General features: G+C 62.3%; 2 protein-coding genes across 6 annotated transcripts in view; both read left to right on the forward strand.

Annotated features, from left to right (window-relative positions):
* The first annotated feature begins 3,269 nt into the window (after positions 1-3,269).
* On the forward strand, positions 3,270-8,256 carry LBHD2 (LBH domain containing 2). Its single transcript, XM_040462536.1, has 4 exons — positions 3,270-3,334; positions 4,958-5,044; positions 6,771-6,927; positions 7,902-8,256. The coding sequence occupies exons 2-4, from the start codon at positions 4,976-4,978 to the stop codon at positions 7,991-7,993; spliced, it is 318 nt and encodes a 105-aa protein (XP_040318470.1). The 5' UTR covers positions 3,270-3,334; positions 4,958-4,975; the 3' UTR covers positions 7,994-8,256.
* Positions 8,257-12,544: 4,288 nt separating this feature from the next.
* EXOC3L4 (exocyst complex component 3 like 4) overlaps positions 12,545-24,463 on the forward strand; it is a 13,104-nt gene continuing 1,185 nt past the window's right edge. Inside the window, exons 1-14 of one of the 5 annotated variants that reach the window (XM_040462530.1) lie at positions 12,545-12,676; positions 13,106-13,257; positions 13,910-13,982; positions 15,883-15,968; positions 16,488-16,894; positions 17,807-18,458; positions 19,222-19,333; positions 19,605-19,727; positions 20,092-20,192; positions 20,430-20,510; positions 22,005-22,119; positions 22,678-22,797; positions 22,890-23,042; positions 23,631-23,752. In XM_040462530.1, the coding sequence (XP_040318464.1) occupies positions 16,504-16,894; positions 17,807-18,458; positions 19,222-19,333; positions 19,605-19,727; positions 20,092-20,192; positions 20,430-20,510; positions 22,005-22,119; positions 22,678-22,797; positions 22,890-23,042; positions 23,631-23,752 (1,970 nt within the window). In that variant the 5' untranslated portion in view covers positions 12,545-12,676; positions 13,106-13,257; positions 13,910-13,982; positions 15,883-15,968; positions 16,488-16,503. The other 4 variants (XM_040462535.1, XM_040462532.1, XM_040462533.1 and 1 more) reach the window with 4 other exon arrangements.

The raw sequence follows: 24,463 nt of genomic DNA on the forward strand, positions 1-24,463 counted from the left end.
TCCTTCGGGTTCAAGTATCTTCAGTGGAGAAGGGTATGGGGAGGGGTGGGGGGCTCCTTTCACAGAACTTAGCTGCCCGGGGCACCTGCCTAAAACCCTCCCAGAGGTCCCTGTTGTTACCAGGGACCCATCACCGGGCACCTATCCCTTAGCCTTGCACGACCTAGGTATTCCTAGCCTTGCACAACCTCTGCCAGCCTCTTTGTCCTGTCTTACGCCTCTTTATACCCACATCATCAGGTCTCCCAAACTGCAGCCACCGTGCCCAGTTCAGGCCACTGCTGTCCTGCTCTGACGTCTCCCCCCTCCCACCATCCTTCTCCAGGGGAACTTGCACACAGAGCGCCAGCCGTCCTGTGGCCAGAAGGTGGAGGCACTGAGCTTCAGACACAACGTGAATCTTTGCAATGCCGCTTCTCTGTCGGACTTGTTTCCCCTTTCTGGATCATCAGATTGTGAGTGCATCAGTCCGTGAATTTTGGATGGGATCTCATTCATCTTGATGATCCTGGAACCCAGCACTAACACTGAGTGGTAAATGTCTGGTATTAGTATTTATTAATGAATGTTTAGTTTATGAGTGAATGGGTGACAGAATGGTGAGAAGATGGGTGGGTAGATGAAGGACGGAGATGGTGGTAGAGAGAAGTGGGAAAGGTCAGCTGGTGTTTATGTGTATGGGTAACACGAGGATATAAGAGTGATGGATAAGTGCATGGCGGGACGATGGATGGGTGAATTATGAATGAGACAGCTGGCTGGCTGGTAGAGGACGAATAGCTGGATGGAGAGGCGAACTAATGAACTAATGGAGATGGATACAATGGCAGCATGTGTGTGTGTGACGTGGGTGAGTGTGTAGATAATGGTGGAGTAAGTGCTGGAGGCATAGTAGATGGAGATGCTAGGTGGTGGAGAGATAGAGATGCATTTATCTAATGGTAATCGGTTAGGTGATAAGCAGATAAATAGGCTGGAGATTGATAGGTGGAGGGTGGATGGATGTGGACACTGAATTGACACATTGATGGGCACCAAGAGAATGTACAGACAGAGGGTGAATTGTAGGTAATAGGGGTGGCTCGTGGATGCTTGGATGGCGGATAAATAGTGAGTGGATGGTTTGATGCATCTATCCATAGAGGAGGGGTGGATAAATGGCAGGTAAATGTGAATGGATGTGGGACCGATGGAGGCATCCTGACTGGTGTGGAGGAGGCTGAAAGGTGCACGAATGGAGAAACAGATGATAAATGAGCAGGTGCTAGGCCAATGGACAACGGTTTGTGAACTATGGAAGTGCAGATGGAAGGTGGGTGGTGGATAGATAATGAATGGTTGGATTCTGATGGAGACATGATGATGAGGTAATGAATGGATGATGATTAAATGACAGGCGGCTACATCTTGGAAAACGGATGAAGGAAAGGTGAACAGTGAAGGGGAAGATGTTGGAGAGATGGTGGATGGATTGTAGGTGGTGAGCGGGGAATGGTAAATGGAGGATTCAATGTAGAGATGGAGGAAGATGGACAGATGGCAAGTGGATGGTGATCGGACAATGAATGAAGATGCATATTGAGTGGATAGTGAATAATGGACGGGAGCTGATGTATAGACGATAAATGGATGGATCATAGATGCATTACAATGGCAGACAGACTATGGTGGATGAATGCTCGCTGCTGTCTCTCCACTCCATCTCCAGCACCTAGAACAATAGTTGGCACACAGAAGGCACTCAATAAATTGTTCTAGAATGGATGAATACGGATGGATGGTAGATGATAGTTTAATGGGTTTTATTTTTTTAATTTTTTTAATGTTTACTTATTTTTGAGAGAGAGAGAGAGAGCAGGAGAGGGCAGAGAGAGAGAGGGAGACACAGAATCCAAAGCAGGCTCCAGGCTCTGAGCTCTCGGCACAGAGCCTGATGTGGGGCTCAAACTCCCACACCGTGAGATCATGACCTGAACCAAAGTTGGATGCCTAACCGACCGAACCACCCAGGTGCCCCAAATGGGTTTTAGATGAATAGTGTGTTATGGCTGGACAATGAGTAGATGGATAGAGGATATTGTGAGGTGGACAATGAATGGACAGATATGCGGTGGATAGGGATAAGAGTTGGGTGGATGGTAGGTGGTTGGTGAGTGGGTGGATGGCATGTTGTAGTTCATAGAAATATGAATGGAGGGGTGATGGCAATTGATTGGTAACTGAATTGTAGATGGATTCGTGGCTGATTGGATAGATGGAGGCTAGTGGATGCATGGTGGATAAATCCAGATAAATGGGCAGTAGACAGATGATAGATTGAATAACGACAACCAGATATATGGCGGATGGGTGAATGAATGGTAGATGGCTAGTAGTTAAGTACTGATGGAAAGCTGTTAGAATGTGAATGATGGGTAGATAGGCAGTGGGTGAGTAGATGGTGAATTAATGTTGGACTGATGGGTATTTTCGTGGTGTGTTGATGCTTGGCACATGGTGGGTATGGGTGGAATGGATGGACGCATGGTTGATGCAAGGTGGTTGGATAGTGGGTGGTGATTGGGGTTGGATGGCTAATGATGTGGGATGGTGGATTGGTTTGACCACTGGGGTTGAATGGTTAATGAATGTGGGATGGTGGTTTGGCCGTGACTGGATGGTAGAAAATACATGAATAGGTGGTGGGTGGTAGATGATGGCTGGGTAAGAGGGTGCGGAATGGTGGGCCGTGGCTGCTGGCTAGGGGTTGGATGTCAGAGGCTGGGTGTCAGATGGTGGAAGGGTGGGGCATCGTGTGGCTTAGAAGTTTTGCACCTTGGCCCCAGGTATCAGGTCTGCACTCCAGGCTGAATGAAACTGATTGTCCCAGGCCAGTTTTGCTCCCTTTTGGGAACAGCCTGGGGGATGACGGTGACAGGGAAGTGGTGCTGGGACATACCCCTCCCCCCACCACGTTGGCCATCCTACCTGGGGGTTTTCCTTCTCTTAGCTCCTCCTTCAAACTGGAGGGTATCCTCTTTCCATGTATCTGGCCCCACCGATTTCTGACCCCCCCCCCCAAATTCCTGAACCTCCAACCTGAGGCTTGGGGTCTCAAGCGGCCGGGCCAGCCGGGATCAGGCTGTCGGGGGCACGGTTTTGTCAAAGGGAGGGTGAGGCCGAGGTGCTACCTGGGAGCTGGGGCCGGGCCTGGCGGAAGCGCCCGGGGGCCTGAGTGTGAATGGGGGGCCGGGCGAGTGCGTGTGGGCGGAGAGCGCGGGGGAGGGCGGGCGAAGCGGGGCTGGCAGCTCGGAGCCGAGAGTGGCAACCCGGCGCGAGCATCCAGCGCGGGAGGGTGAGTGTGAGTGAGGCCCAGGGGGCGCCCCCTCCCCACCCTTGTCGGGGCCCTCGCCCCGCGGTGCGCCCTGGCTGCCGGGCTTGGCGAGGCTGGGAGAGGAGAGAGGGGGAGTTGGGGGGGGGGTCCGAAGCTCCGGGAAAGAGGAGGCAGTGGGGGCCGTGGTCAGCCCCTGGCTGCTGGGGCCGGGCTTTGGGCGACAGCAGTGCCCCTGGGGGGCTGTGCACGGCCTGACCCGGCCTTCCGCACCTGGGAGCCTGCGGAGGTGTGGGTGGTGGGGCCCCCGATGGTCCAGTGCTGCCGCTGGCACTGGCCCCGGGCAGCGGGAGGCTGACCCCAGGGACTTGCTCTCTGCCTGCCTGGCCCCTTGCTCGGCCGACGTGACCGCTCTCTCATGTGTCTCTCTCTGTCCTTCCGTCTGTCTGCGTCTCTCTCTCCCTCCGTCTGTACCCTCCCTCCGGGTCTGTTTGCTTCTTCTGTCCCCAGTCCTGTCATCTCTGCTTTGTCTCTGTGGCCAGCTGTTTTTCTCGCCTTCCCTCTGAGTCTCTGTGCCTCTCTGCGGCCAGTCTCTTGGTGTCCCTCCTGGCTGCCCTGGGCGCTAGCTGAGCTTCTGAGTCCTGCGGTGGGGCTTGTGGAGGATCTGACCCCGGAGCATGGGGCTCTGTGAGGGAGGGTAGGGGCTGCCTCCCCTGGCTCTGGGATTGGGTGGAGGCATATGCCCCCCACCCCCAGCCTTCCCTGGGTCTCCGCGGGACCCGAACTGAACCGATGTTCGGTGAAGGAAACCCCATATCCCAGAACAGCAGCCCCCGCCCCCCGCCCTGCGAGCCCACAGGACCCCTCCCCCACTACCAGCAAGGTGTCACAAGCGATCCATCCTACTGGTTACTGCTGTCCCTCTGCCCACTTCCCTCCCAGTGCCCCTGCCCCTTGCCTGCGGCCCCCTCCCAGCCTGCCCTGAAGTTCGATGGCGCCTGCCGGACCCCACCCCCTCTTCTGCCTCTGGCCAGGTGCAGGTGGAGGGGAGGGTCTGAGGCTGGGAGCAGCGTGAGCCAGGTTCAAGTCAGCCCGAGGCGAAGGTGGCCAGGTCTTCTCGGAGAGCTGACACCCCACACACACCCAGGGCCGGGCCCCCAACACCCGCAGCTGAAGGGAAACCGACGTCCTGCCTGCACTTGGCCCTGCGTGCTCAGGCCAGTCAGTATAAGGGCAAGGGAGCCCTCCCCGCAGCAAGAGCTCGCAGAGGAGGGGGTCCCCCCATCTCTGTGCCCTTCCTTGCCGTTCCCTGCCTCAGAACATCTCTCCGCTGGCCTGGCTGCCCACTGCTCATCCCCCAGGCCTCAGATCAGCTGGCCCTCTTCGAGGAAGCCTTCATGGGTCTTGGGGCTGAGTCAGCCTCTCCTGCCCTGCCCCTGCCCCTCCGCAACCCCGGGCACATCGTGTGGTGCCTGTCCAGTGCCCCCCGATGGCGGGCGGGCGTGGGCAGAGAGCAGTGGTGACAGAGGGCCAGGGGGCAGTGGGCAGTGGGTCCAGGGTGGGCTAGCTGTGGACTGGAGCGGTCTGAAGCTTCCAGAGGAGAGTGGGCTCCAGCACGTGGCCTCGTCTCTCCCTGTCTTCATGCAGACCGGCAGCAGCAACGGCATGAGTGCCCCCCGGCCCGCTGTGCAGGAGCTCAGCCCAGCTGAGGAGGCTGGAGACCCAGCAGGGAAGGTATGTACTTGGGGCCCTGGGGTCTGCTAGCCCTGCGGGACAGGAGGAAGCCAGCCTCAAGCCCTGGCCCGCGATTTGGGGCATGCCTCAGTTTACCCGTCGGGGTGGGAGAAGTGGTTGCTCTTCTCTAGAAGTCTGGTGCATAGAGCAATGGAAGGCCGAGCCTGCCTGGCTTACTCAGCACCACTTCCCAACCAGGGTTTGCTCCGCAAAGCAGTTTGCTCTCCGCTGGGTGAGGCAATGCCAGAGTCCCCCACCCTCGGCTCTAGCTTTCGGGGCTGTGTTGATAGAGCTAAAAAGTGAAGTCCCTCCACAGGCAGTGCAGTCTTGACGTTCCGAGTTCTAGAGTTGGGACTCTGTCATCGTCGCCACTGCCGGCGGGCAGCGGGGCTGGAGAGGGGAACCCGCCCGGGGTCACCCAGGGGGCCAGCCTCCACGGCACGGCAGATGGACAAGGGGGACACCAGGCCTTTGAACTCCACGTGCTGCTGGCTTGGACCTCCCCCATCCCGGTGGCACACTCTGGGCCGAGGAGGGCCCCTGGTTGGGGGTCACAAGGCCTTTGCAGAGGAGGACAGGAAGCGGGGTGGCAGGTGCGGTGGGGAGGGATTCCAGGAGAAGGGAGCCCCTGACCCGGCAGTGTGAACAGGAGCAGCCAGGATGGCCCAGCCGCCGGGGCTTGGACGGGTCCCTGCTGCGCTGCCCCTCTGATTCCACAGATGTCCCGGTCAACAAGGTGCTTGGTGCGGTCCCGGTGCGGTACTTGGTGAAAATGCTGATTCCTGGCCCCCCCCCCATTCAGAGAGTCTGGGCGGGGGCCCAGGAACGTGCGTTCAAACACGCGCAGATGGTTGTGCTGTGGCGGTTCAGGGCCGGTTAGCAAAGTCCTCGGGCTGTGTGTCTGCCTTTCCTCAAGGCACTCGTGCCACTGGGGGAAGGAAGACAGGAACCAAGCGACTCTCCTTCTATGTAGAAGGGTGGGGGGTGGGGAGGTCCAGGGAGGGAGACCTGCCGGAGCAGAGGCGTGGACGTGGGCAGGGCGGGCGTCAGTGCTGCTGTGGCCTTAGGGCCAGAGGGCTGGGCGGTAGCACTCGCAGCTGGCCCCCCCCCCCCATCTCAGAAGGCCTTGAATGGGAGGCGGAGACGCTGAGGGCGCCAGGAGGGCATGGGGAGGCAACCCCCGCACACTCTTGTGGGCACTGAACAATGAGCCCAGAGCGAGCCCAGAGAGCCGCTGAGGTTGCCATGGTAACAGCTTCCCAGCTCCTCTGAGCTGGGGAGGGACCAAGGGCCCAGCAGGGAAGACCCCAGGAAGGGGCTGCGAGGATACAGGGGGCAGTTGGGGATGCACAGAAGCCCTGGGCCCACTCACCATGTGGCCTTGGCCTCACTGGCCTCAGGCTCTTGCCTGTGAAATGGGCCTGAGGGCTGAGCCCCGGTGGGTCCTTTGGGGCCCCGGGGAGAGCTGCTGCCCCAGGTGCTGAGTGGTGCTTCAGCCGCAGTGGTGGGATGGGGGAGAGGCCCGCACCTGCACGACCACACACACACACACACACACACACGCGCGCGCGTGTGCACGCTCACACACACACCCTCCTTCCTGCCCTGCAGCCTGGGTCGGCAGGGCCCCCGATCCTCCCAGTGGACACAGTGCAGGACAGGTGTGGGAGGGAGCAGGGAGCCCAGGGCCCGGCATCGTCCTGAGCCCTGCCCACCCCCCCTGCAGGCTGCGGTAGGTGCCCGGGAGAAGGGCCCTCGGCTGGGCCAGCGACTGCCCTCGATCGTAGTGGAGTCCAGCGAGGTGGGTTCTGTGGAGAGTGGGGAGCTGCGTTGGCCCCCCGAGGGCGCCTTGAGGGGGTCAGCCCAGAGCCAGGTTGCTTCTGGTGAGTGAGGGGCTGCCCACGGGGGTCGGAAGCCGGGCTCCCCCTGCCCGCTCATGCAAACGGGGCCCTCCACCCCTCCAGCCTGTGCACACCATCACCCCCATCTGCCCGTCCTTGGAACTCTGCTTGGGCGCCTGGAAGCCTCCTGGCCGTGACCCTCTCTTTGTCCACGTGCCCCCTCCTACCTGCCCTTAAGGACTCTATCGACTGTGGTGGCCCCAGGCCCAGCCCATCAGAGGGGCCCGTGAAGCGTCTGTTGGACACAGGACCACATGCTTCCCCCTCAGTTCCAATTCCTTCCCCTCTCCTGATTCATTGCCTTTGGGGCACGTGTGCGTTCAAAGGGCCAGCCCAGGTGCCCGTGAGATGGGGCGGTGGGCCAGCCCGGCGGCAGGCCCCTGCACTGGCCGTAGGTGCCTGGTTAAAGGCCAAGGGACTGCCAGAGCCAAGGAAGCTCCTGGGGGGAGGGCGTGTGGGTAGGAGAGGGGGATTCCGTGTTCCGGATGCCAGGGGTGAGGCTGGGCAGTGGGGGCCTTCTGCCGAGGGCACATGAGGGGTGAGCTGTGCCCTGGGAAGTTTTGTCCCCTGGGGAGTTTCCCCCCTGATGAGGAAACGAATTCAGCCTCACTGGGGCTGCCTGGCACCCCCTCCTCACATGTCAGCCCCCCAGCGGCTTGGGCCCAGAAGGGGCCCGTCCACCCCATACCCCCCACCTTTCCCCCAAAGCCTCCTCCGCCTCTGCCAGGTTGCACCCAGGGCTGAGAGCAGCACCAGGGACCACGCCCTGGGTAACCGCTGGAACTTGGGCTGTGGGGAGGTCTCCGGGTGGGTAGAGGTGCCGGGGGAGGGAGTGCCCCTGTTCCCAGAGCGTGGCCTTGCCTGCCCCGCCCAGGTGCAGCCCCCTCCTCCCCGTTCCCTTGCCAGCCTGTCCGAAAGGCAGCCCCACCAACAGAGGGGCCTTTGTGTTTCTGCAGCCCCCTCACCAAGTCAGCCGGGAGCACCAGGGAAGGTTCCGGATGATGCTGGCAGTGAGCGCGCCAGCTGCCAGGCCCCGGCCCCCCAGTGAGAGGACTGGGACAGGCATGGCCGGATTCTGCTGTGCGAGGGCCCTGCAAACCCCGCCTCCCACCCCTGCTCCTGACAGCTGAGCGGCCTCAGCCCCAGGGTGGCCGGGCTGATGCTTGGAGCAGGGAGAGCTGAGCCGCTGCCTCCTGCCTCAGAGGGTCTGGCCGGGACCACGGGCCTGCCCTCTCCCATCCACACCCCGGGGTCCAGATCACACCCTCCTTGTTCCGTGGTTTGAAGCAGAAATAAAGGCTCTTCCTGGTGGTCGGCGGGCACACTTGCTGGGGACTCGAGGGGGGGGACAATTTTGGTTTTTCCATGGCCTTCCAGACAAGGGCCTAGCCTTGGAGCCCACGCTGACCAGGCCAGAGTGCCTGGGTGTTGTACACGGGGTGGGGGCCGGGGTGGGGCAGGGGCTGTCCAGGGGCTGTGGGGTTTGCTCCTCTGGAACCCCTGCCAAGGGCCCTGAGCTCTGCTCCGCTCTGCCTCAGCCAGGGCTGCCCAGGGCAGGACTGGCTTCCCCCCAAGTGGCCTCCTCACCTCTCCCAGGGGTCTCCGGCTCTGCCTGGACCCCGAGGGCAAGATTCCTTCCTCCTCACTGGGTACACAGGGCACAGAAATGGACCGTGGGGTGGGCTGTCCTATTCCAGGCTGGATCTTATTAACGCTTTGCAAAAGTCCCACTTTACAGATGAAGAAACGAAGTGTGAAGTGAGGTGCCCAGCCACGATGGGATCCCTGGGGCTGGGAGGCACCAGAGCCCTTGTGGGAGACGGGGTGGGAGAGGCACCTGTTCCTGCCCACGTGAGGGTCCTGTTCCTCCATGGGGTCCAGCAACACTGTTTCTTGGCTCTGCCCCACTGCACAAGGGGAGCGCTACGGGCTGGTTGGGGTGGGCATGGTGGGCGGGGGGGACAGAAACCCGACCAGTGCCTGGGCCCAGGTTGCCTCCTGCCCTCCCCTCCTCCCATTCTGGTCCCTTGCCCTTGGCTAGCCTGCCCCAGAGCCGAGGAAGCCCGGGGCCTGGCAGGAGGCAGCCGTGGATAAATGTTAGCTTAACAAAGTCCTCAGGACCAGGCAGGGTCGGACAAGACCCCGGTGAGCCTGGAGGGGCAGGAGGGAGACACAGTCCCCTCTGTTCTTTCTGGAGGCCTTGAGGCTAACCTCAAGGATGAATAAGGCACTTTCTCCAGCACGCCTTCCCTCTAAAAATAACCCGCCCCCCAAACGCAGGAGAGGTCGGAGGCGGAGGTGTGGAAATTTGCCTGGCAGTCTGCTTTAATTTTAACCCTGTGGCCCCATGGGCCACGTCCACGGTCCCAGTTGTCTCCCTGGTCTCTAGCTTAGGCAAGGCGTTGGACTGTCCTTCCAAGTCCTTCCTGTCCTCCTCCGGTGCTTTTGTGGTTCCCCGAGGGGATGGGAAGGGGGCAGACGTTTCCCAGGAAGCCCCGCCAGGACTTGCTGACGCATACGATGTGGGGCCAGGGACTCGAGCCAACTGGTGATTTCCGTGTTCCTGGTGCGGAATGTGGGGTGGGCACCGGTGTCATTTAGGAGATTTCATCCTGGCCCCTCCCAGGCACAGTGTTCCCCCCACTTAAACACGACTCTCCCAAGGTCTCACAGCTGACAAATAGCTGAGCTGGGACAGAATCCAGATCCACCCGAGACCCAGGCCTGAGTGGTACCCACAATGCCACCGTGGAGCCCGCCAGCTAACAGGGCAGGTCTTGAGTGGAGGTGACCCATAATTGGAGGTCCCAGGACCCTGTCGTGCCCAGTGAGCTGGGGGAACATCTGCTCGCCCCAAAGAGTGTGGGCCCCCACCCTGCAGGACCCAGTTCCCTGGAGTCGGGCCCCAGCCTGCTCCCTTTCGGTCGGAGCTGGTGCCCTCGGTAATGGTAGGGGGCGGTGCCAGAAGAGGATGCCCCACACATCCTGAGCCCCCCTGAGCCCCCGCCACCAGCACTCAGGTGTGGGCGGCCTGGGGAAAGCGTTTTGGGAATCATCCTGTGGCTCCCTCTGGCATGGGCTGGGGTCACCGCCTAGTGCCTTTCGGAGATGGGCCACCTACACTTTGCAATATTCACCTCGAGATAGAGGCACCGTCCCCTGTCCAGGCCCAAAGCCAGTTAGGGGCAGTGGGTGGAGCTCAGGCTTCCTGCTCTCCTATTGGTCTGTGCCTTGGTCCCAGCCGGCCGCAGTGTGGGTGAAGTTCGCCGCCTCTGGCATCTACATTTGGGGTGTGGCAGCCTGGCGTCCCCGGAACCCCTAGGACAGGCAGGCATCTGGCGTTCAGAGTCCTTCTCCCTGCCCTTCCCCACCTGACAGCCAGGTCCTCTGCAGAAGCGGACCCATTTAATACCAACAACATCTCCATTTTATGGAGGAGTAAACTGAGGCTCAGAGTCAGAAGTGCCTATCCCAAGGTTGTGCGGCCCAGTGCGGGGGAGCTGAACTTGTACTCTACTTGGGGTCCCCAGCTGTGCCTCCCCTTCCCAACTGCCCCCTCCGATCTGCCTTCTCCTGACCCAGCCTGCCCAGCCCTGTGCCCCGGCCCCTCTGAGACAAGGCTGGGACTTTTCCAAAGGGATTTTACTGAGAAATTTGGGGGAAAACAACATGGAAATGGGATAAAAGAAACATCACAGTCTTATGCTGAAAGGTGGGCACAGGCTAGAGTGTGGAGTGGATCTGGGAGTTGGGGGAGGTCCAGGAGTGACTCCCCAGGCCCTGGGCACCACCAGCTTTTCAGGGACCTAACTCTTGAAAGGAGGTGACCCATAATTGAAGGTCCCAGGACCCTGACGTGCCCTGTGAACTGGAGACCAGGAAGGTCAGACAGAGGAGCCCCCGGTGTCTGTCCACCAGGGTCTGGCCTCTGTCCTGCCAGCTGCATGGCCACGAGCAGGGTCCTAGGCCTCTCTGAGCCTGTGTTCAAGTGCAATGAGGTGGAGAATATTTACTCCACAGGGGCTCCAGGAATCCCACTGAAGAACCCCGGGCAGTCATCTTGGGGTGTCCCCTCTGACTCCTGAATTGTGCCGCTCCCGGCCCCCCCCAATCTCTTATTCTGACTCTCATCCTGACATGGGACAGGACCAGCCTGAGCCAGGAGGAAAGGCCCACCCAGCCACCGGGGCATGAGCTGGGACCCTTATGACCGACCCTATTTCACAGTGGCACCCAGGGATCAGGGGGCTAATGACTCAAGTGGTAAGCCAGGGGGCTTCTTGGAGGAGGTGCTGGCATCTCTGGGTCCAACTTAGCCTGTCTACAGAGGGCTATGGGGTGCTGCCGTCTCTCAGGTGCCTTCCAATCAGTTATGGGCTGGATTTTGTCCTCAAAAAGTTCTTATGTTGAAGTCATAGCCCCCAGTACCTCAGAAGGTGGCTATATTTGGAGATACGGTCTTTAAAGAGGTGATTAAGGGGGCGCCTGGGTGGCTCAGTCAGTTAAGCGTTGTACTGTGGCTCAGGTCATGATCTTGGGACTCATGAGTTCGAGTCCCGCATCAGACTCTGTGCTGACAGCTAGGGGGAGCCTGGAGCCTGCTTGGGATTCTGTGTCTCCCTCTCTCTCTCTCTCTCTCTGCCCCAGCCCTGCCGACCTCTGGGTCTTGGGTTTCCAGCCTCCGGATCCTTGAGGAAGTCACTGTGTTGTTTAAGCCTCGGCCAGCCACACTGTGCTGTGGCAGTGCCCGGACAACAACACACAAGCTTGTCCCTGCGTCCTCAGCACCCCGCTCGGAGCTCCTGCCCTGCTTGGCCTCATGCCGCGGTGGCTTCAGCCTGGCTGGGACAGGCCTGGATCTGTCCTCCCCGGATTTTCCCCAAGTTTCTTCCTAGGATGCTTCCCCCAAGAAGATGTGCAGCCTCTTCTGGGAAGTCTCGGCGACCCTCTCCGCAAGCCGTCTCCAGCCTGAGCCACTGTGGAGGAGGAGGGCCCGGCTACACCTTTGCCCAGGACGCCCGCCATCCCTCCTCACCTCTGAGTGTAATCCTTCCTTCCTTCAGCCCCCATCCCCTCCGGCTCCTGAAGCCTTTCGGAATGGCTGTGGCTTAGGACATTCCTTTGCTGTCACTGTGACCTCCCCTCCCCCTCCCTGTGCCCCACGGCCCACGTTTCTGCACGCCTGGCTCTCAGGATGAGCCTGGCACACGGGCCTGGCGCCAACATCTCTGTCCTGGAGGGAGGGGTTCTTTGGGGCTTTGGTGCCGGGGGGCTGGATGTCCCCGTCCCCCCACCCCCACCCTGCACGCCCTGTCCCTGCACCTCTGGTCTCGTGTGAGCACAGCAGGGGACGGCTGGTCCATTCCCCCACCTACCTGCCCCTCCCCCCCTGCTGTGGAGCTATGGAGCGCTGCCCCTCCCCTCCCGGACTCTCAGGACTCAGCCCGAGCCCGAGCCACGAGCTGCCAGGGATCAAAGGTGGCAGTGACAGTCTCTGGAATGGGGGGAGAGTAAGAGCCTTTCTGAAAGTGAAAGTCTGGGGTCAGGGTGGAGGGTGGGGCCGGGGGTGGGGCTGGTGGGCCCAGGGCAGCGTGGAACAGGCTGGGAAGTCCCAGCTGCTGGTCATTCGCTCTGGCTGACCCAGGGGCCCCACCACAGAGGCCCAGCTCCGAGGGCCCGGCTTCCCCTGGCGGCCCCGACCTGCCTGGGGCCCGATCTACTCGCTCAGCAGGTACGTTCGAGTGCGGGTGGGCACTGGGGTGCTGTGGACAGTGGGCGGGAATTCAAAGGGCCCAGGGTAATTCCAGTTCTGCCAGTGGCTTTCCGGGCCAAGGGCCTCAGCTCGGAGCCCAGGCCGGACTGCCAGCTCCAATCACAGCGTTCGTACACAAACATGCAGAAAGCAGACAGATGCGGACATCAAGACACGCACGCGGGCACAGACACACGGACGCGGACTCATGGAGAGAGCGGCTTGCACACATACAGGGAAACACACTCAGGTCAACGCACAAAGCCCATACGCACCCCAGTGCGGCAACATACCCCCAGGCTACACTCTCACATTAGATTGCTTACCTTTTTCCCCTGGGTACCGGCCCTGGCCTGGTGGGCTCCTGGTCAAGCGGCAGATGCCCCAGACCGTGCAACTGTCCCTCAGTCAGGGGAGAAGGTACACCCAGTGCTGGGGCCAAGCCCGGAGAGAGAGGAGCTGACGATGGTCAGGAAAGGCTGCTTGGTACTGAGGCTCGAAGGCGGCTCGAGAAGGTGGGGGTGAGGTCACTGCTGGCAGAAGGAACGGCCTGTACAAAGGTATGGAGGCGAGGCGAGGCGGTTGGGCGGGTGGTGAGCGAGGGGGGAAGCAGCTGAGGGGTGGGTTAGGAAGGGCCTCGAGTGCCCAGCTAAGGAGGAGTCTGCTTGTCCTGAGGGCGATGGCACCCCAGGAGGGCTATGCTTTGTCGCTACTGACAAGAGGAAACTTTTTAGTGCCTTTTTCTAGTAGGCTTTCGTAATACACAGGAAAGCCCTCGTAAGCAGGTCTCATATCGCCTATGAATAATGACAAATTTCCCAGGTCCTTCCCGATATTCAAACCTCATTTATTCTCTTGCCTTATTGCCTTGACTAATCCTTCCTGGCAAATGTCAAATAGAATGACTGAACAGACACCAGGCCTGAGCCCCAGGTGCGGCCACCAGTGCCTCTGAACATTCAGGGCAATGGGGCCAGAGGGCCAGAGAGAGAAAGAGCCAGAGAGAGTCGTCACGGGAATGGGGAGGCAGGTACGGACGGGGCAGGGGCCGAGGTAGAGTCAGCAGGACATCCAGTCCCGCAGGTACCCGTGTGGTGAGGGGCGACCCTGATCCTGACGGTCACTCCTCCTTCAGGCTGGCTCTGGGATGACGGGGAGGAGCAGATGGGCAGAGGCTCCCAGGCCGGTAAGGAAGTGTCCCCATCCCCACAGGGACAGTGGTGCAGCCTGGCCCAAGGACACCTTGGAGGTGGGGGCACCCATGCCCCTGGGCCCCGAAATACAGGTCAGTTTTGGGGGAGCAGAGACAGGGAGGCTGGGAGCAGAAGCAGCCTGCGAGGAAGCTGGAAAGCTGGACATTCTAGGGACAGGGAGGTGCCCAGGAGGCTGGGTGAGCGCAGGTCAAGGAGGTGAGGCTGGAGAAAGTTCTGTCCCAGACTGGAAGGCTTCCAGTGCGGGGCTATGGGGAGCCATGGAAGGATTTAAAGCAAGGGGGTGACCTGGTTGGCTTGTGCTGTGGGAAAGTCAGTAAGAGCCTTTCTGAAAGTGAAAGTCTGGGAAATGGCTTGGGAAACTGCGGGAGCAGGGTCAAGGGGGCGGCGAGACCGTCCGGGGGCCTCGGTGGGCCTTCAGTACGGGTCTAGTTCTGGACGAGGGTGGTTGAGCGGGCTGGGGGGACCCGTCTGCTTGTGTGGCCTCAATAAGACTGCCAGCTGCCAGCTGCCCTTCCTTCCCCCAGAATCTGCCTCTAGACCCCAGTCCTGGCATCTGAGAGCCGCCCCCACCGCGGGCCCTCGGCCGGGAGAAATGGTTCCTGGGGTGGCACCTGGCTTCCCGGGGCTGGAAGATGCGGGAGCCCAGCCTCTGCTCCCCTTTCCACACAGGCCTGGGTTGGCTGAGGCTCCCCGTGGGGGGCTGTGTGACTAGAGGCAAGGCCCTGCCCCTTTCTGAGCCTGTTTTCTCATCTATGAAATGGAATGACACCCCACAACTTTGTTGTTACAGGCATCTGATGTATGCCAGGCCGTGGGCTGGGCACACAGTAGGTGCTTACTAAGTGTGAGCTCTACTCAACCAAGGCAGGGCCCACTTGTCCCGTCCCCACGTCCCCCTGGTGATAGAGCTTGAACTGCATCTGGGCACAGCACAGGCCCAGATGATTCTCATCATCACTCAGAGCCTGCTGGATGCTGAGGGGCACCAGGGAGAGGGGAGTCGGGGAGGGGCAGGGTGCAAAGAGCTCTTGCGACAATGTTCTGTGTGTGCATGGGTCAGTCTGAGTCAGGGCAGGAGAGGTACCAGGCGAGGACAAAGACCTGTGGCCTGGGCAGGGCAGATAAGGCCTCATCAATCATCCGGGCCTGCCCCTCTCTCGGTGAGGCCTCTGTCTAGCTGTCACATGGCATCTGGGAAGAGGAAGGTAGGCCTCAGCCGACCCCTCAAATGGCTGACCCCTGGACAGACATCGCTGGAGGGCATAGAGGGGTGGATGAGGGTCTGGGCCCTGCCTATCCCAAATAGGCAGGCAAAATGGGGGCCTGGGGAGAGGGATTCCACCTGATGTCACCTAAGGGTCAGGTGCCGGCTCCAGCCTGACCTTTGTCCCAGGGATGGGGGCAGCCTGGAGAGGTCTCGGGGTTCTGGCCTCTGGTTGGTCAGTGACTTCAGTAGGTCCAGCCCTCCTCTTGGCTGCTCTCTCCAAGGCTTAAGTAAGATCTTGCTGATCTAACACAGCACCCCCCCACCCCCACACAACACCCTCACGATGGGGTGGGTGGGAGGTCCCAGCAGGCTATGAAATCTCTTTCCTTTCTCCCACCCCAGCTTAACCTAAAGCCAGAAAATCAAACACCACTGGGCTGTGCTTAAAAGGAGAGTGGGTGCAGCCTGGGGAGGGCCTGGAGCCCAGGGTGGGACCTAGGCAGCCCCTGCTTTGCACCTCCATGCCCTAGGGACCCCCGCCCCACCCCTTACAGGGGAGTGGCCGGAGCGCACGAGGGGTGGGTGGTGGGGAGATGCACCGGTGAGGAAGAGCCTGGGGGAGCCCCAGCCCCTGGTTAAATATAGACCTGGGGCCCCTCCCACCACCCCCGCCCACAGGGCTGCAAGGCTGGGATAAGCAGATAAGCCCCTGGGGGCAGCCATGGGTGGCCACAGACCTCAAGCCTGACCCTGCCTCCCTCCAGGTCTAAACAGAAGGAGCCTCTTCCAGGGAGGGATCCCTGAGCCTCCCTCTGAGCAGAAATAGTTGGACCTGATGGGCTGAATGGGGGTGAGCTGAGGGCTTGGCGAGGGTTGGGGGGGGGCAGTGAATGCTAGGTGATGGGGAGATTGGGCAGTTAGGCCTCAGGACCTAAAGTCCAGGAAATCCTGGATGTGGTTGCTGGGCCCAGCCCTGGGGACCGCGGGCTGCCGTCTCGGCTGTGCCCCCAGAATCTGCCTGTTTAACCCCCCTCTCCAACTCTGATGATGGCCTGGCAGAGCCAGAGAGGGTGGGCACCTGGGGGTACCCTTCGGAAGATGGTATCAGGGAAGTTTTCCCGAAGGAAGTACCTGTCTGTCTACATCTCAGCGCCAGCTGCGGTGTGGCACGGAGAGAGCTCCGGCCCTGAGAGCTGCCCGGTGACAGCTTGGGGGTCATTTCTGGGAGGAGCTTCTCTGACCAAGCCAAGCCACTGGGCCCCTCCAGGTCTCACAGGGCTCTCACGAGGTTTCTGTGCCCATTCCCCCGGGCGGGCCCCCCCCCCCCCCCCCCAACCCCAGGCCTCCTGAGACTCCTTTTCATCCCCAGCTTTCCTGCTGCCAAGATGTCGTTATCACCGACAGTGACCTCCTGGCCAGAACCGCACGGCCCTGAGGAGTCTGATAAGCTGCAGACCCCAGAGCAGGACACTCAGCAGGCAAGCAGTGGGGACGTGCCCAGCACCCACCGTGAGGACACTTGGCCCGGCCTGGGCACCCTTCGGCGGGCCTTCTCCAAGGCAAGCCGGCGGGCCTTGGGCCAGGCCCCCGGGGAGGACACTGGCCTGCTCCGACGCAGCTCCCACTTCCTGCGATCCTTACGGCGCCCCCGGGATGATGGCCCGGCTGCTGCACCAGGGGGGGCCCGCGGCCCAGAGGGGCCCTCAGGCGTCACGGATGGTGGCAGCAGGCCGTCAACCACTGGGGTGGGGCCTGAGGAACCAGGACAGGAGGAAGGTGAGAGCTTCACAAAGGATACCAAGCATGGGAGGAAACTGAGGCCAAAGAGGGAGCGGCACAGTCCAGGCTTCCCGACAGCTCCCCCAAACACCCCCATGCACAACTGCATTTTACATTCTCCCAGCCTTTCAAGCAGGGGAGCATCCACTGGGCAGCTCAGAGAGACCTGAGTGAGCTAAGTGAGGCTCAGAGAGGTTAGTGATCTGCCTCACATCCCACGGCCAGGAAGTGGATACATGGGAGTTGAACCCACATCTGTAGGACTCCAGAACCCTCACCTCTCCACAGACTTCCACAGCCTGGCCCCTGGCCAAATTAGAGTGATGGATAAGGCACTGGTCCTCTCAGAGCACAGGGCCGCAGGGGGTGCGTGGCAGTAATGGGCCTGGAGGGGAGCTCAGGAGGGCTGCGGGCGCAGGATGCATTGGCGCTGGGCTCCAGAGGGGGGGCTGCAGGTGGAAGTAGAGGGCTGCTAGGGGCTGGGGGCTGGCCCAGAGCAGGGAACAGCAAGAAGCGTGGGAGCTGGGCACAGGGACAGGACGCGCCCAGGCTGAGCTCTGACCCCAACAGACCTGCAGTCAAGACAGCAACATGAGGCCACCAGGCCCAGCTCGGCAGAGCTGGGAGCAGGGGAGAAGGTAGGGACCGAAAGCGGGGAGAGCAGGGCCTGATCCCAACTGCTGCTTTCAGCCAGGTTCGGGGCTTGGGGTTACCCCTCTTCCAGAGTGATTCCGAGGGACGATTCCCCGCAGGCGGGGGCCGTTGCTCCTGGAGCAGACCTTAGGGGAGCGCTGGGGCCAGGCGGCCCAGCTCCCGGTGGGCGAGAACGGGCCCCCCAGGCCTTGGTTGGGGGCCGAGGTTCCGGCGCGGCACCCCCCACGGCCCTCTCCCTGCCTGTCCTTGCCAAAGGCAAATCTGTGGCGGACCTCATCACGGAGCGGCAGCTGCTGGCGGCCTTCGAGCAGCTGCGGCAGCTGGAGACGCGGCTCCTGGCGCAGAAAGCCTCGGGCACCTTCGAGCAGGACCCCACCGGCTTCGCGCGGCGCGCCATGGACGTGTGCCTGCTCTACGACGGGCTGGCGGCGGAGATCCGCGCCATCGTGCGCGAGACGCTGGGCCCGGGCGGCGTGGACGCGGCCGCGCTCGCCGAGCTGGCCCGCGTGGTGCGCGCCGAGGAGGAGGCCCACCCGGTGCCCCCCGCCGACGGCGACTTCCTGCTCACGCCGCGCCGCTGGCGGCGGCACTGGGAGGACGCGGTGACGCGGAGCGCGCAGGAGCGCGTGCGGCAGGCGGGCGCTGGGGACGCCGCGGGGGCGGCCGAGGGCGCGTCGGGCCTGGCCCGGCTTCTGGCCGAGCTCGGCGGCTCGGTTCGCCGCGACCTGCGCCAGGTGCGGCTGCAGGTGCAGCCCGCCTACTCGGCCGCCGGCCTCCCGGCGTGGGAGGCCTACCTGCGCGCCTTCCACGGCGCGGTGGCCCAGCGCCTCCAGGAGCTCGCGCGCGACGCCCGGGGCTGCGAGCAGCTCTACGTCCTGCTGGACTGGACCGCCAATGTCTACGGCAGGTGAGGCCCCAGCCGGAGCGCCGAGCCGGGCGAGGGGAGGCCCGGTATCGCCCACCTGGCCCTGGCCACCCGGAGGCCTTTGGGCGCCCGCCCCGAGGAGCCCTGGGCACCTTTTCTCTCTTTCTTCCCGAGAGAGGGCTGGTGGGTGGGCGGCAGAGATCCCGGGGACTTTGACGTTCTTTTCTTTCCCCTCGTCTGGGCCGCGGTACTCTGCCGCCGGGGTGTTCCTACGTGCTACCCAGGCACCCGGTCCCGCGCGCGGGACAGCATCTGAGGGGAGGTTGCTTCCCTGACAGGGAGCCCAGATGGAGGCCTCTGCTAGTCCCCAGGATGCCGTTGAGCGTTTAGAAAAGGGCCCCCCACCCAGGCAGGACACAACCGTGGCTCACAGATGCCCGGCGCGGGTTGGACGTCACCCGCACTCTTCCCCTTGGATGGGCACCTGGGTACGGGGCCCGGCGCGCTGACCGCTCCCAGCTCCAGCCCCGCGCCGCGGGACGGGGTGGGTTTCCTTCGCTGCTGAGCCCTCCTCAGCTCCGAAGGCCAGAGAGCGGGTGGGAGGAGGGTGCCTAAGCTCCGGGGCTCATTAATTTGCTGTGTGGCCTCGGACAGCTACCTGGGCCTCCCCGGCGCGGCTTGGATAGTGGCAGGTCCCTGAGCTGTGTGGTGCTTGGGTGCCTAGGTTTTGGCCAGGGGGAAATTGGGGCAGCCGCTAGTGCATCAGAGCCGGGCCCAGACCTTCAGCCCCTACCCTGCCTTCCAGTCCTGACTTCCTCGGTGCCCCGGACCTGACTCTGTCCACGGAGCCACTGCCCCCACTCCTGGCACCCAGTGTGTGGGCGCGCCTGGAGAGCGACTACACCAGCTTCCTAGAGGTGAGGCCCTCGCGGGGCAGGGCCTGAGGGGCGCCATCCAGGCTGAATGTGGCTGCCTCGCTGTGGGGAAGTGTGGAGCCCAGAATCACCCTGGGTGTGTGGCCTCGCTCAGGGGAGAGCCACTCCTCACCCTGTGGCCTTCAGCATGGGCCTGGGCCCCGGCAGGGTGGGTCAGTTTCTCCCAGGGCCCAGGACAGGGCTCCGAAGGTAGGGGGACCCACGCCTCCCTCTTGGGAGGGGCTCACTGTGCCCCTGTCCCTACCTCGCACAGACCAAGATCACAAGCTGCTTCGACAGCATCCTGCAGCTGGAACAGAGCCGCTGGGTGGCCGCTGAGGCCCCCGATGTGCTCCAGGGCCTCTACCACACGCCTCTGTCCATCGACATCCACATGGTGAGTCTTGAGAGGGGGGATGTATGTTTGGGCCTCAGGTGGTGTCTGTCCCCTTCCAAGTGGGGACACCCAGAGCTATACAATCCAGTCCCGACCTCCCTTCCCCAGTAGGCGAGAGCCTGAGGCCCCACCTGGGTGGAATCAGGGACCCTGGGTCGCCAGCCAGGCTGGGAGTGCCAGGGCACAGCGCCCAGCTTAGCAAGTGGCCCGTGGATGTGGGGGTGCCGGGAGGCTGCTGGAAGCTAAAGCCGAGACCACTAGAGCGGGGCAGGGTGGAGACGTCATTGGGCCACAGGTGAGGGACAGGGGGCATCAGGTGGGATCTGGGCTTCGACGTGGGTTCAGCACGTGGCATCTCTTACAGCTCGTGGCTGAGCATGTGAAGGCGGCTGGTGCCATCTCTGCAGAACTGGAGGCCACCACGCTGCGCATCTGCGCGCGGGCACTCGGCCTCTTTCTGCCCAGGTGCAGGCATATCCTTGGCCCAGGGTGGGGTGGGTGGAGGGACCAGGGTAAGGATGGTGGTCGTCCCTGGGGAAGGGCCATCCTGTTTGCTCAGAGTCCCAGATCCAGGGACAGATGAGAGAGAGGAGCCTTCTTATAAGGCCCCGGGTCTGGGTAGGGACCTGAGGGGGAGGGCAGACCCCAGGTCATCGCGCCACGGGTAAGGGTCCCTAAGGCTTTTGCGTACTTCGCCCCCAGGTTTGAAAAGGCTTTGCTACAGTCGGAGGCGGTGAGCGAACCTCATCTGGGCGCCAGCATCAACGCCTGCGAGGAGCTCAGGTGGGTCTCGACCCTGCTCCTCCGCAGGGAGGTGCCTGGCGCGGCCAGCAGGGGGCGCGCGAGCTCGGGGAACCGGGAAGCCGTAGGCTCCCGTGGCGGCCGGCGCGCATTGAACAGTCTGGACCATGCGCCCCGGCGTTGGAGGGACTTCCCGGAAAGCCTCCCAGGAGGGCGCCCGCCTCGCAGCTCCCGCCCCCGCTGGAAGGTCCTCCCTCCTCCCCGCAGGGGTGAGGCCCTGGAAGGGATGCAGGGAGTTTCAACGCTGAGCAGAGGCTAACAAATTCCAGCCACCCCAGTTATCGCCTGTTGTCTGCCCAGTGTGTCCCAACCCCCCAACCCCACCCCCACCCCCACGCCACCCTGGGCTCCTTTCTTTCCTCCCTTCACCCAAGTTGGCCGGCTTCCTTTTTAAAGACACTCCCTCCTCTTCCCCACTACCCTGGGTCCCTCTGCCCCCAGAAGGCAGATGCCTCCCCTTTCTGCAGGCAGTGGCTGTCCCCCTCCTGGGCCCCCGGTGTACCCCACATTATGGATGCGCCAGCTGCAGCAGGTACGGCCATGGACTTTGAGCCGCGCAGTCTGGGTTCTGATCCCAGCTCTGCCACCTGCTCCCTGTGTGCCTAGAGATAAGTCACTTCCCCCTTCTGTGCCTCCTTTTGTCATCTGTCAGATGGAGCCGTGGGGCTCCACGCCCTAGAGGGACTCATTTCGTATTCACTTTTTGTGAGCGCTGGAGATCCAGGCACTGAGCTGGAGCTTTACCCGCCTGATGTATTTCGTCCCGAGGGCAGTGTCCCCATGTACTGGGACAAGTGGAGGCTCAGAAAAGGAGTGCCACCGGCCCACCATCATGCACCGTCCAGTATGTGCTGGACTTGGGACCTGAACCACACTTGTCTGAATCCAAGCACGACCATGACGAGGACCACTTGTCTAACACTCTCTCAACCCTAATCGATGCCAGGCTGGTCCGTCCCCTTCAGCCCCTTGGTAGGCAGCCTCTGACCCAGCCCCTGATGGAACTTTTTAGCCTGCCTTTCTGTGTCCCTGTTCTGAGGACTGGGCATAGCCTGGCCCTCAGTCTCCTTGAAAGTGTGTGACGGGCTGGGTTTGAGGTGGGGGACATTGTCACTTTCAGAGAGGCAGTTATGAGGCTCAGGGGAGGGCCTCTGTGCCAGTCATGGCCAGGCTGCCCTGTCTCATCACCAAGACGGTTGGAGGTTTGACCCAGAGACACCATAGGGGCGTTCCGCGATGCAGTGGGGACACCACCATCACCCTGCTGACCTACCCTCTGGGATCAGCTCCTGGGGCTTTGGAGCCATCTTCTCACCCGACTGTGCCTTCGGGGCTACTACACTGTACAGCCCCAGGGGCTGCCCTTCACATTATAGTCTAAGTGAATGGCACCTGGCCTCCGCGGCTGTCTACCGGAGCTTGTTCCACAGCTTGCTCCTCCTTGCCCACTCCATCTCCTGTCCTGGCCCCTCCCAGGACCAGTCTTCTGGCCAGGTTCCCAGGAACCTTTGAAGAGCTGGAGAAACCTCTAGTGGCTGCCGTCTGTGTCTTCCAAAAGCGGCTGCTCCAAGGCTTGCAGTATGATGTGCAAGTGAGTGGGACAGGCCCTTCCCTCCCCACTTTCCACACCCAGTGGCTGCTTCCTGTGCCCTGGAGCCTGGGGCCCCCAAGTCCCAGCATTCCTTCACCTCAGGGGCAGTTTCGGGGGTGGTGCGTTGGGGGGTGGGCAAGGGACCCAGATAAATTCCTAGTTGAGCAGGGAGGTCAGGAAACGCCTACCTACTTGAGACTCTCAGAGAGGGTGTGTTCAAGGAACCAGACCCCTCACCCCGCCCCTCAAGGCCTCCCCAGGCTCCCCTAAGCAGGGCCTGCCTAGAGGCTCAAACTCAAACCCTGTCCCCTGGAGCTCAGGGCTTGGAGGAGGCATCCTTGCAAGAGGCTTAATGACATTCATGGCTGAGAGAGACGTTACTCGGGTGACATTAGAAGGGGGTCAGTCCCCCCAAAGTTTCTTCCTGGCGACAGATTGTCCATTGGCCTGAAACACCCCTGTTAGGAACCACGCACTGGCTCTGAGGAGAGGGTCTAGGGGATGAGGAGGAGACGGTTTGAGGGGGGTTAGAAGACTCCTGTCCCCCTCTGCGCCCAGCCGCTTTTCAGGGTCCTGTGTACCAAGGCCTGGCTGACACACGACGTGCTGCAGCCCCTCATGGACAAAGTGGTGGCCTTCGCCCATCACCTGGAGCACGTGGCCCCACTGCGGGCACAGGTATTTCGGGACAGGGCTCTGGTGGGGCCGTGCCCTGGGCTGGGGCCTGTGACTCTGGCTCTGACCCTGGCCCTGATCCCCCGACGGCCCAGGAGACTCTGCAGGAGGCACACCGATACGTGGTCCGTGAATACCTGGCACAGGTGCTGAGGCCTCGTGAGCGGTTCCGCGGTGTCGATCGCGTGACTGGCTCCCAGAAGATGGGCCTCGACGCCCAGGCCATTGGCAACACCTTCCAGGGCTTGGTAGGAGCATTGACTGACTGCCCCCAGTGCTCGCCTCCTCCTAGGGCCTCTGGCGTGAGGAGCCTCCCCTGGCACCCCCTATTCTCATTTCCGGGAGGGGGGGCTCCGCAAGAGCCCCCTGGGGCGGGCTTTGGCAGAGGTGGTTGTCCCCACTCTGCAGCAACCGGGGAGAGGGTTTGGGAGCGCTGGCACAGCGGGGGTGGGGCCCGGTGGGATCATTTCCATATATTTGCATACGGCCCTTGCGGAGAGAGCAGCCAAGGGGCGGGGCCTCCGGGAGGCCCCTCCAGCATCCCCGACCCAGCCTTTGGAGCCTGGGCACCTGTTCCTTACAACGGCGCGGATGCGCTGTAGGATTCCCGGCAGGACTTCCGGGCCTGGGTCTCGGTTTACCCACCTGCGCAGAGACCGGAAGACCTCTCTGAAAGTGCTGCGGCTCCGTCCACAGCGCCAAGACCCGAGTCCCCTGACGCCGCCCGTGCAGTCACAGCGGGTGTCGGTGCATTAGTGTTGGGGCTGCAGGCAGGGGTGGCAAGGGGGCTCCCGCGGGAGGCGGCCCGTGCCCTAGGAGGCTCCCTGTCCCCGCAGGGCTCAGAGGCCACGTGGCTGGGCCAGGCTATCCCATGCGTCGCTGACATTCTCGGCGAGACTTACAAGGACGACATCGGGCGGCACCTGGAGACACTCATCGGGAGCTACCCAGACATCAGGTCCGTTCCCCACCTGCTCCCTCACTGGGCGCCGCCGGCCCCGGGGTCGGGGGACCGGGGCCTTCAGAAGGGTCCCTGTGGCTCTGGCGGGGGGGGGGGGGGGGGGGGGGGGACCCGAGGGGGGGGCAGCGCGTCCCGCACGGAGCGGGGCCGGCCCCGGGCGCGGGCTCGTGCGCAGGTGCGTGAGGTCCCGGGCGTGCGGGGTGGCCCTTGACCTTCAGGCGCGGGGCGGGGGCGGGGCGTGAGAGCCCGGGCGGCCCCTCCTTCTACCGCTGTTCTCGGATTTGGCGTTCGGTGCCTGCGGTCCCGAGGCCTCTAGAGTGTGAGGGGGTCGGGGCCCCTCCTCATGCGTCCGAGGATGGGGACAAGTACCCGTCCCGGGTACTTGAAGGGGAGACGCCCCCTCTACGAGAAAGCCCTATTGGCAGCCCGGGACTCCTGAGACCTGGCCAAGAGGAAAGAGGCTTTGATTCCGGGGTTTGGAGGGGAGGGGGGGGGGGGGGGGATGGTGAGTCATCGAACCCGTGGAAACTCCAGCCCGAATCTCTCCATAGCCTTGGAGATTCCGGGATGGGGAGGTCGCAGAGAGCCTGGGACAAAGCCCTTTTCCCCAGCTCGGACTGTCTCCGCCTTTGGCCCGGAGTGACTACTTCCCCCACAGTGCTGCGGGGTTGGGGGGGGGGGGGGGGGGGGGGGGGGGGGGGGGGGGGG

The sequence above is a fragment of the Herpailurus yagouaroundi genome, unplaced genomic scaffold, assembly GCF_014898765.1.
Source record: "Herpailurus yagouaroundi ecotype Mexico unplaced genomic scaffold, PumYag 325, whole genome shotgun sequence".
NCBI lineage: Eukaryota > Metazoa > Chordata > Mammalia > Carnivora > Felidae > Herpailurus > Herpailurus yagouaroundi.

Excerpts from the sequence above, each read along its gene's own strand:
- LBHD2 (XM_040462536.1), top strand. The coding sequence starts at position 4,976 with ATGAGTGCCCCCCGGCCCGCTGTGCAGGAGCTCAGCCCAGCTGAGGAG. Across the intron at positions 5,045-6,770 it reads CTGGAGACCCAGCAGGGAAG|GCTGCGGTAGGTGCCCGGGA; the intron begins GTATGTACTTGG and ends CCCCCCCTGCAG. Across the intron at positions 6,928-7,901 it reads CCAGAGCCAGGTTGCTTCTG|CCCCCTCACCAAGTCAGCCG; the intron begins GTGAGTGAGGGG and ends GTGTTTCTGCAG.